Consider the following 12072-nt stretch of genomic DNA (forward strand, 5'->3'; position numbering starts at 1 on the left):
CTGTAGTTACTACTATCGTCGTTTTGCAATACCGTGTTGATAGATTAGATATGGTTACGAAAATGTATCCTCTGGCTATAGTTAATACTATTGTCGTTTTGCAACACCGAATAGCGCATCCTCCTGATGTAGTTACTATTCTATTGATATTTAATACTAATTTTGTTAGAATTAATATAAAAAAACTTTAGATATTTATTAGAAATTTAGTAGTCGCATCATACGCATAAGTATGTTGATTACCGTGGTAATTCAAACAAAAGTAAGGTATTTTTTCTCACAGTCACACTCATCTAAGTCAAAAGGAAACCACGTACAAAGACCAGAAAACCCATCATCATTCCAGCTCGCCTAGTCTCACTCTCAGAAAGACGAAATCCAGTGTGACCGTAGCAGCAGCAGCTTCGGATGGGTGCCTGATTGGGGAAGAAAAGAAAAGGAGAAGAAGCACACAGAAATCCATAGCATATATAAATGGTCTCAGTTATTACGCTCCTCCCTTCTCCGCGTTTTCCACCTCAGTCCTAGCTAGCAGCTCCGTTTACTCATCCGTCACCCCCTTCCCCTCCATTCTCCATCCCTTCCCCAAGAAGCCGAGAGCGAGAGGCGCAATGGGCGACCGGGCGTACGCGCCGGCCGTGAAGCCGGTTCCCGTGCGGGCCACCAACGGCACCGCGAACGGCGGCGGCGTGGGGCCTCCGCGGCCCGCGCCGCCGTCCATGGTGCCCGGCGGGCGCGTGCCCCCTCCGCCGATGTACAGGCGGAGGCCCGCGCAGTCGCGTCCTCCGGCGCGGCGTGCCGGGCGGAGCGCCCGCGGGTGGTGCTGCGCGTGCTGCCTGTGGCTGACGCTGGTGCTGGTGGGGCTGGCGTTCCTGGGCGCCATCGCGGCGGGGGTGTTCTACGTGGTGTACCGGCCGCGGCCGCCCAGCTTCGCGGTGACGTCGGTGCGGCTGGCGGCGCTGAACGTGTCGGACTCGGACGCGCTCACCTCCCGCGTGGAGTTCACGGTGACGGCGCGGAACCCGAACGACAAGATCGCCTTCGACTACGGCGACATGGCGGTGTCCTTCGCCTCGGGCGGCGCGGACGTGGGCGACGCCGTGGTCCCGGGGTTCCTCCACCCGGCGGGCAACACGACGGTCATCCGCGCCGCCGCGTCCACCGCCGCGTCCACCATCGACCCCGTCCAGGCGGCGGCGCTCAGATCCAGGAAGTCCCACGTGATGTCGGCGCAGATGGACGCCAAGGTCGGGTTCCAGATCGGGCGGTCCAAGTCCAAGAGCATCAACGTCCGCGTCAGCTGCGCGGGGGTCTCCGTTGGGCTCGCCAAGCCGGCTCCGGCTCCGGCTGCGGCCGCGCCCGCGCCCGCGCCCGCGCCGGACGCGGAGCCGGCCCCGGCCCGCGGCCGTGGGCGTGGGCGGTCGCCGCGGTCGGTCGTACGGACGTCCTCCTCCTCCTCCTCCTCCGGCGGCGGTGGCGGCGGGAAGTTGACGCCGACGGACGCAAAGTGTAAGGTCCGCATCAAGATCTGGATTTGGTCGTTTTGATTTGATGGATGGGCGGATTCCATTTGGGGCTTTGGGGGGCGGCGGCGGCGGGGTAGAGAGAAAATTTTCCTCCTATTTTTTTTCCCCTTCTTGCTTCTTCTCTTGACAACAGTGTATGTGGATTTATTGGAGTAGTCTGTAAATGGTTTTCATTTTCGATACCCTTGTCCATCATCACAGCACAAACCTTTGTTTCCAAAAATTCCCAAATCCGCTACATGGATGGATGGATAACTGGCGTCAGATCCATGCTGCTTCTCTCGCGTTGTGCAATTCACCCCTCACTCCACACTCTACAGTGTCAGTAGCAGGAATCTACCAGTAGTTAGTGGTATTGTTTAGTATTATTAATCACAACTGGTGATTGATTGCTGACGCGTAAAGTAATTTAATTTCAGCGCTAAGCTAACCAGCGGTTTGTGCTCAAAGCTCGGATGCGGACTGTGGCTTTTTTTCGCTTGTCGGTGGCGTGACCGTAACGGCGGATGGATTTCCAGCTAATGCTAGGCTAGATCTCGTCGTCGGCATCCCTTCTTTTTAATTCCTTCTTGCCCCGCGCCCGCCTCGCCTGCGTGGTGGATGGATGGATTTGCGGGTCGCTTTCGTCATCCGGGGCCGGCCGCCTGGGGTGTGCGTGGGCCGTGGGGGTGCGCGTCCTAGCTGGAGGAGGCGGCTGACGTGCGGGACCGCGACGGTTGGGGGCCCACGTAGAGCAACAGCCCAGGTCTGAGGGTGGCGTCGCGGCCGCGTGGCGAGGGGATAGGACGTGTGTCGGGGACTGGAGTGGTGCTGGACTGCTGGGTTGGGATTGTTGAGAAACCCTAATGAAGGGTTATGTGGGCAAATACCGAATATAGCCCTGAGGGCTATCGCGTCTCTATATATAGAACATGTACCCCTCATATGGAATAGAGAAGAGAAAGAGACCAGAGGCCCAACCATATATCCAGTGTCTCGTGTGTTTCCTCTGTCGTGCTTATGGGAAGGGAGACGAGTCTTCTACAGCTTCTCGCGCCTCTACTGCTGACGGGAGGGAAGGGAGCGGATCTGGTGATCCGTGATAACGTAGTTTTCAAACACGTTATCAGCACGCTCTACCTCGACGTTGCTGCGGATCTGATCTACATCAACTCTCCGTCAAGCCGGCAGGTCCTCCGGCCTAGCCGAACTGTCCTACGCGACAGACTTCGATTCCTCCGTATAATCGAGTGGTAAAAGATCTGGAACTTCTCATCCATTCTTCTTGTGTTGATCTCGTGAATCATGAACACGTGACAAATCAAATGTATGGACCGAGCGTCGGAGCCTCGTCGGGCCTGCGCTCACGCCGAAGGCGTCGAAGGAATACGCCCAGTAGGCGTCGCGTTGGTGCACTCGTACCCCGAGGGCTATGTTCTCTTCCACGCTTACCACGCCCACCAACAGAGACCGGTGATGGCCTGGCGCATGTGGCAGCCTGCATGCTAGCCATGCTTTCAGTGTCATTCTCAGATCTTCCTTTGACCGTGTGAGACGAGCGGCCAACTGCTCCTACGCGAAAAATGGATCTCACTATCTAACAGTTGCCCAGGAGGCGATTGTGCATGCACATGGGGCCTGTGTTCCTTGACCGTGAGTCTGTGAGACCATTTATTTCCTCGCCATTTTGTTTGGATAAGAACAAATCGCATGAATTTGTGAGCAGTTGAGCTAGACCTATTTGTTACAAAACAATGTAATATATGATCAAGACCCATCCAACCGTTGATTCTACGGTTATTTGATCCAAGGGTCTGATGCCCTTTGTACACATGTATATATATGGAGATCCCTGCAATAAACGGAGAACACCAGTCATTTGTCTCATTCTCTCTTTTGTCTCTCCATTTTGCCACTGAGCACTGCAATAGAGCGCAACACGTTATCAGCACGGTCTCAAGGGAGAAATCAGAGAAGGGGAAGAGGAAGAACACGCTGTTCTTGACAAGAACAGCAAGATCGATCTACACATCAACAGCAAGGTATGGAGCATACCGTTTCCATGCGCATACGCCGTATGCGCGAAGTTCTTCACATTGTTGATGATGCGATGTTGGAAGCGTTCACCGTTGGGCAAGCCGCAGCGCTTCCACCGGTGCACGCGATCCCTGAACGCCGTGTGCAAGTGCAAAATGTGCACTTCTGCGTTCTCCATGGATGGACAGCGGTGGTTCCACTGCCAGTGGTGGAGTGTGGACTCCCCATTGCATCCCCGTCGCCACCGGCGCCGGTGTTTGACGCGGGATCGTCCGCATCGGCCCCCATGGATGTCGATTTGGCAGCACCACCACCGCCTCCGCCCACTGCAGCGATTGTTGCTCGTCGTTCGCCATCTCCGCCGCCGCCCGTGGTCGTCGGAACCATCGCTGCCCGTCGTGGGCAGCCCCCTCGCGCCGTCCATGCTCCACGCGGACGTGTCATCTTCACTGGCCACCGTCCAAATGGGGTGGCTCCATCTTCCTCCTCCAACGGGAGGGCCTAATGGCCCTTTGTCCGGCCGGTGGTGGTTGCCGCCACGACGGCCGGTTGGGGGAGGGGGTTGGGGAGCGGCTTGGGCCCCAGGACGGCTCGCTCGGCTACGCAACTCGAGCGCGGGCGCGGATCTGGGCCAGGGCGCGCGACCTCGCGCGCGAGGCAGGCGGCCAGAGAGCCCAACGCGGGCACGGCGGCCCCGTGCTGCTCGGCCCCCACGAGCAGAACCGAGGCGCCCGCGGCCGGCCCCTCGCGGAGTTCGGCGTGGCCGCCTCCTGGTGCGGGGTTGGCTGACACCGGCACGCATGACGAGGACGCCCCGGCGCGGCTCGGACGTGGGTGTCGGCGCTCCTCAGCATGGGAGCCATGGCGGCTGTCAAGGCCGGCGCTCGGCGCATGCGCATCCTCGGCAGGAGGAGGGGGCCGGCCTCGACGCACGTACGCGACACCCGCTGGCTCTGGCCGGACGTGGCAGTGCGGCCCCAGGCGCGGGAGAAGGCCCCGGCGCGGGCGGCTCCGGTCTGGCGCGCTCGGCGCGGTATCCCGGTAGCGCTCGGCGCGACCCACCGAGACGCCCTGCGCGGCTCCCACCAGGCGAGGACGCGGGCGCGGGAGTCCTCGGCCAGGAGGCGCTTGGCGGGCGCTGGCGGCTGGGACTTCGGCCCCCTGACGGCGGCGGCTGGGAAAGCTCCTGTGGGCGACGGCGGCTGGGGGCGGTTAGGGTTGGAAACCCTAGCCGCCCCAATATAAAATAGGCTTTTTGGGCCTCTGTTGGGCCGCCTGGGCAGGCCAGCTGGGCTGGGCCGGCGTGCAGGCCTCTGGCCGCTGCCTGGCTCGCCTGGCAGGCCGCTGGGCTACTTTCAGAGGCCTAATATAGCCTGTTTTACCATTTTAAATTCTGAATTTCTGTATAAGACTATGTTTTATATGCATTTTCAGTTCAAAGTTATCTTAGGCGTCTAAATTCGTGATTTAGACTGCATATATTGTAAAGACATATCTGTTTTATTGTAAATATAGCAGATTTTAGTTCGTGAATTATTGTTTGTTTTACATTAATAATTCACATATCTCTACTTGCTATTATTTACGCATTCATTTATGTTTGCATATAAATATAGCATTTATTAAGTTCAGACTTAATAAAACTCATGCAAAAATGAAATTACATTATTTTGGATTAAGAGCATAGGGAGATAGAGTCCTAAGCATTGGCTGCACTAAATTCTTTATAGAATTTAGTAGCCCAGAGACCGTGCTTGTGGCAGCATTTGGAATGCCTATCTCTATGAGGTCTACATCCCTCGGGATGATTACCAATACGTGCTATCCAAAATAACAGGATATGGAGTTATTGAATTTTACTTTGATAATTAATAGAGCATGGGTAGTGGAGACCTAAGCATTGGCTGCAGTTTGTTCATTTATGAACTTATCTGCCTAGAGACCGTGCTTTTAGGCAGCAAGTTTCTTGCCCACTACTAGATCTACCTCATTAATTTGAGGATTATCTATACTATGCTTACTAAAATTCAAAGTATTTATTCAATTGGAAGGTTTGGAACCTTCAGGAAACTCATATCACATGTAAGAGTTAGTGAATTTTACTTTGATAATTAGTAGAGCATGGGTAGTGGAGACCTAAGCATTGGCTGCGGTTTGTTCATTTATGAACTTATCTGCCTAGAGACCATGCTTTTAGGCAGCAAGTTTCTTGCCCACTACTAGATCTACCTCATTAATTTGAGGATTATCTATACTATGCTTACTAAAATTCAAAGTATTTATTCCATGGGAAGGTTTGGAACCTTCAAGAAACTCGTTACATATGTAATTTTGCATATTGAGCTTACAACATCACCATTGTGACTATTAATTTATGCGTAAATTAATGGATGTCCATGGTAATGACTGTAGGAACATGTCAACCAAAGAGTTCGAGGAACTCGCCCTTGATGGGCATAACTACCCAACTTGGGCTTCAGATATTGAAATAATTTTTGCTTCTCGTGGGATCATTGATGCAATAGCAGCACCCATCACTGGTACTGATCCAGTGAATGATGTTAAAAAGAACACAGCACTTTTCCTTCTGAGGCTTTACATCCATAAGGACCTTAAGCAAGAGTACCTTATGGAGAGATGCCCTCATAACTTGTGGAAATCTCTCAAAGAGCGCTATGAACAGCAAAAGGAGCTCATATGGCCGTCAGCCAACCATGAGTGGAACCACCTTCGTCTGCAAGATTTTAAATCTGTTGCAGAATATAACCATGCTCTTCATAGCATTTGTTCTAAATTGAAATTTTGTGAGAAAGAGCCCACTGAAGCAGACAAGATAGAGAAGACTCTATCTACCATGCTTCCAGAGGATAGGATATTGCATCAGCAGTATCGCTCTAGCAATTTCCAGAGATATTCTCAACTCATGCACACATTGACCCAAGCAGAAAAGCATCATGAGCTTCTTCTAAAGAATGCTCAGCAGCGCCCTCCTGGGTCTGCCCCTCTGCCTGAGGTACATTTCAATGTGCATAAGACTGAGAATAAGAAAGGATTCAAGAAAAACTTCAAGAATCCTCCTGGACCTCACAAATTCAAGAAGAACAAATTCCACAAGAAAGGTAAAGGAAAAGGAAAAGGAAATGGCAAGCCTCTACCATCTAAGGGCAACAGAGCTTGCCTTAAATGTGGTACTGAGGGCCATTTTGCTAGGGACTGCACTTGCCCTAAGCACCTTGTTCTTTTGTATCAACAATCCCTAAAGAAGCCAAAGTCTGATAAGCCTGGTTTTGAGGCTCATTTCAATTCTACTGAAGCACCAATTGAGGTTGGAAGTTCTTCACTGGCTTCTGGTGACCTGAAGAACACTCTTGCTAAAGAGCACCTCAATGTGGTTGACAACAAGCCCCCACTTCTACAAGAAGATGAATCTGATGATATGATCATTGAGTATATGTCAAAGGATCCATTTGGAGATTTGGCATAAATCTCTCATGCTTGGAGATTTGATCAAGATCACTGTGGCTTGTGTGGTTGTTCTATACTGTCTTTATAATGTTGTTGTAATAAGTAGAGGTATACAATCTCATGTGTTGAGATGTAACACACTCTACAAGACCAGTGTTGGGTCCTGTGTGTAGTGCGAACTCATTGGATGAGTCGCCATACCATTATTGTAATATTGTTTCGACATTGTGATATTTAAATATCATGTTATGTATAGTACTAAGTTGCATCACACAAATTCTTATTCAGAATTTTTATTTATGTATAGATGCATAATGATGACAACTCGACGGAAGAGGAATTATGCCTTGTGGACAGTTGTACCACAAACTCTATACTTAGGGAGATCAAATACTTTCAGACTCTTAAGAAAAGAGATGGGAAAGTTTTGACCATCGCCGGACGCGATGCTGTGATAGTTGGCTCTGGTCGAGCAACTATTACACTCCCCATGGGTACTGAAATTGTGATCGAGGATGCATTATTGTATCCTGATTCTACACGTACCCTCCTAAGTTTTAGAGATATCCGGCAAAATGGATTTCATATTGAAACCCATGATGAAAATCAAGAAGAGTTTCTCTTCTTGACCAAGCCGAATAAATATGGCAAGCGCATATGCGAGAAAATTCCATCACTCACGTCAGGGTTGTACTATACATATATTAAGAGCAATGCACATGTTGCATACAAGGTAATTTTCCAAGATGTTGATGCATTCCAAATTTGGCATGATCGACTTGGTCATCCTGGCGTAGGGATGATGAGGAAAATTACAGGCAATTCAATTGGCCATAATCTGCCCACAACAAGTTTTCCCAAATCTCAGGATTTTGTTTGCACCGCATGTGCAACTGGGAAACTTATTTTGAGACCATCATATCTCAAAATTAAAGCTGAACCGCTTAAATTCCTTGAAAGGATTCAAGGAGATATTTGTGGGCCCATTATGCCAACTTCTGGGCCGTTCAGGTATTTCATGGTACTGATTGACGCATCTACTAGATGGTCACATGTGTGTTTACTATCAACACGCAACCATGCATTTGCCAAGATAATGTCTCAAATTATCAAGTTAAAGGCAAATTTTCCTGAACATCGGATTAGTTCAATCCGAATGGACAATGCTGCTGAATTCAAATCTCAGGCATTCAATGATTATTGTATAGCGCTGGGGATTCAAGTACAGCACTCGGTACCGTATGTCCACACCCAGAATGGTCTGGCTGAGTCACTAATCAAGAGGATTAAACTCATAGCAAGGCCATTATTGATGAATTGCAAATTGCCTTCGTCGTGTTGGGGTCATGCAGTTCTGCACGCTGCTGACCTTATACAATTACGACCAACTGCATACCATTCAACATCCCCAATACAAATGGTACGTGGAAATCCTCCAAATATTTCCCATTTGCGTAAATTTGGATGTTGTGTATACATTCCAATCTCACCACCTCAGAGAACAGCTATGGGCCCACACAGGAAAGTGGGGATCTATGTGGGATTTCAATCTCCGTCGATCATTAAGTATTTAGAACCCTTGACAGGGGATCTATTTACAGCCCATTTTGCTGACTCTATTTTTGATGAGGAACATTTCCCGGCATTAGGGGGAGAATTTAAGTACCAAAAAGAATGCCAGGAAATAAATTGGAATACTCAATGTGTTCCAGGTTCTGATCCACGTACTTCAGAAACTGAACTGCAAGTTCAGAAAATTATACATTTGCAAAGACTTGCAAATGAACTGCCAGATGCATTCACTAATTTCAAAGGTGTCACTAAATCATTCATTCCTGCTAGGAATGCACCAGAAAGAGTGGAAGTACCGAATAAGGCCACTCAACTCCTAGAGAGGAGAAGTATGGTGAATAAGCGCTGTTCTGTTGCTAAGAAGCAAAGAACAATAGTGAATGCAAAAGGACACCAATATGATACAATGTATCATGTGGATTGTGATGATCCACAACCCAGCTCGGATGTGCACATAACCGAGGCTGGGACATCGGAAAATCCTGGACACATCAATTTGGGAAATTCTGATGAGTCTCTAAGGAATGATGAAATTGCCATCAACTATGTTGAGACTGGTGAAACATATGATAGAAAAGCTACCAATGTCGACATATATTTCTCCGAGCAGATTGCTGAGGACCTTCAAAATGATCTAGATCCAAAGACCATGGCAGAGTGCAGTAAGCGCTCGGATTGGATCAAATGGAAGGCAGCAGTCGAAGCGGAGTTAGCCTCGCTTTACAAAAGAGAAGTTTTCTCTGCTGTAATACCTACACCACGTGATATCTTCCCTGTGGGATATAAGTGGGTTTTCATTCGGAAACGAAATGAAAATGGTGAGGTAGTGAGATACAAAGCAAGGCTAGTAGCACAAGGGTTTACGCAAAGACCCGGCGTTGATTTCAACGAAACTTATTCACCAGTCATGAGTGCAATAACGTTCCGATATTTAATATCTTTGGCAGTGCAAAATCATCTATCTTTGCAGTTGATGGACGTAGTGACCGCATATCTTTATGGGTCACTGGATTCTGATATATACATGAAAGTTCCTGATGGAATAGATGTACCAAATCCAAAGGCAAAGCGCAACATGTATTGCGTAAAGTTGCAGAAGTCATTATATGGCTTAAAACAATCGGGCAGAATGTGGTACAACCGATTGAGTGAATTCCTTTTACGTAAGGGATACACGAAAAATGATGATTGCCCGTGCGTCTTCATCAAAAGATCCAAAGTGGGATTCTGTATCATATCAGTTTATGTTGATGACCTTAACATCATAGGAAATAAACTTGATATTGATGAAGCACGTCATCATTTGACGACGGAATTTGAGATGAAGGATTTGGGTAAAACCAAATTTTGCTTAGGTCTACAACTTGAGCATTTACCTTCTGGAATCCTTGTACATCAAAGTACATATACCCAAAAGGTATTGGAAAAATTCAACATGCATACGTCTTATCCTTCAAAGACTCCTATGGTGGTCAGATCTTTGGATTTAAAGAAAGATCCATTCAGACCACGGGATGATGAGGAACAGACATTGGGACCGGAGTTCCCATATCTCAGTGCTATTGGTGCATTGATGTATCTTGCTAATAATACCCGGCCGGATATTGCTTTTGCAGTAAACTTGTTAGCAAGGCACAGTTCTGCCCCAACGAAAAGACACTGGGTTGGCATTAAGAATATTTTCAGATACCTAAATGGCACAAAGGATCTAGGACTCTTTTACAAAAGAAGTAATGATCCTAGTTTAATTGGGTATACAGATGCTGGCTATTTATCTGATCCCCACAATGGCCGATCGCAAACAGGATTCGTATTCTTACAAGGTGGAACTGCCATATCGTGGAAATCGTCTAAACAGACTTTGGTGACCACGTCCACCAACCATTCTGAAATAATTGCATTATTTGAAGCATCACGTGAATGTGTATGGCTTCGTAGAATGGTGAATCATATACTCACAACTTGTGGTATTGGTTCTCTTGACTCACCAACAATTATCTATGAAGATAATTCAGCTTGTGTTGTTCAGATGGATACAGGTTATATCAAGAGCAATATCAATAAGCATATTTCTCCTAAACTGTTTTATCCCCATGAACTTCAGGAAAAAGGGGATATAAACATCTTGCAAACAAAGTCTTGTGATAATCTTGCAGATCTATTCACAAAATCTCTACCATACTCTACATTTCAGAAATGTGTTGAGGGGATTGGTATGAGACGACTTAAGTGCTTGCAAGGTTCAGGGGGAGTAATTCCCCATGATATATAACCTGTATTGAACCATCATATTACACTCTTTTCTTTGTATGAGTTTTGCCTTACTAAGGTTTTCTCATCCAAAGTTTTTAACGAGGTAATATCAACAAAGCTATATGCTTCATCATTGATTTTTCCCACAGGGGTTTTTATACATGATGATTACAAGCATATTTTTATTTTGGAGACAATGTGAGATTATTCTCATTTTCCAAAAGATATTGTGTACTCCTTATTTTTCCCACAGGGTTTTTGAGGAGATAAGATAAATTGCAGATGATCAAACGGTTTTGGGTTGATCAAGGGGGAGTGTTACAAAACAATGTAATATATGATCAAGACCCATCCAACCGTTGATTCTACGGTTATTTGATCCAAGGGTCTGATGCCCTTTGTACACATGTATATATATGGAGATCCCTGCAATAAACGGAGAACACCAGTCATTTGTCTCATTCTCTCTTTTGTCTCTCCATTTTGCCACTGAGCACTGCAATAGAGCGCAACACTATTCATGCGGCAGGATCCAACAAAAGAAAAATGCCCGGTCAAAGTGGCTGCCACTTGAGTGCGTTGTGCATGTGCGCGGCGAGTAATAAAAAAACCCGAAATACGTGCGGTTGTGTGCATGTAAATATTGATTTTCGCATGCCATCATATACAAAAAGATGTGCCCATGCACATTTTTAACTATTAAAAAAAGGGGGTCGGTCAAAGCTACCGTACATGTCGGATGAAACTTTTGTATAATTTTAGTTGGTATGCATGCTTCATATTTTTATTCTATTTATTTCTTGTTGCAAATAACAAGTAGAATAAATAATGTTTTATGTTACAATTTCTACTTTAATAAATTATTTCTCGGAGTAAATAATTAGTAGAAAAATGCATGCTTAAATATGAAAAAAATATTTTTACACCCGATGTGTAAAGATTATGCATTAATATTGGTATTTATTTTTCCTGCTTTATTTCCTGAAGTAAATAGTAGAAAATTATTAAATGCATGTGGAGTATATATTGTGTATACTTAAATCGCTCTAAATATTTGTGTTGTGTTGAGCTTTCGGACTCACGCTGAGCGATTAAATTGTATAGTGGGTACTCAAACACGCCGATTAGGCTGCGTTGGTAATCGGCTGAGTTATGACATTAGCTGAATATTGACTGCGCCCTGGCAACACGATGCAATATTTGTGCCGTTCGAACTTAGCTGCGTCATGTGATTGCTATG

The 12072-nt window shown here is 47.2% G+C and overlaps 1 protein-coding gene across 1 annotated transcript; it reads left to right on the plus strand.

The window, feature by feature from the left end:
• Window positions 1-281: 281 nt before the first annotated feature.
• Window positions 282-1796, plus strand: LOC103636025 (NDR1/HIN1-like protein 2). Its single transcript, XM_008658391.2, has one exon. It carries the CDS (start codon window positions 612-614, stop codon window positions 1545-1547), a length of 936 nt encoding a protein of 311 aa, XP_008656613.1. The 5' UTR covers window positions 282-611; the 3' UTR covers window positions 1548-1796.
• Window positions 1797-12072: the final 10276 nt, after the last annotated feature.

This window comes from Zea mays, chromosome 8 (genome assembly GCF_902167145.1).
Source record: "Zea mays cultivar B73 chromosome 8, Zm-B73-REFERENCE-NAM-5.0, whole genome shotgun sequence".
NCBI classification, from domain to species: domain Eukaryota; kingdom Viridiplantae; phylum Streptophyta; class Magnoliopsida; order Poales; family Poaceae; genus Zea; species Zea mays.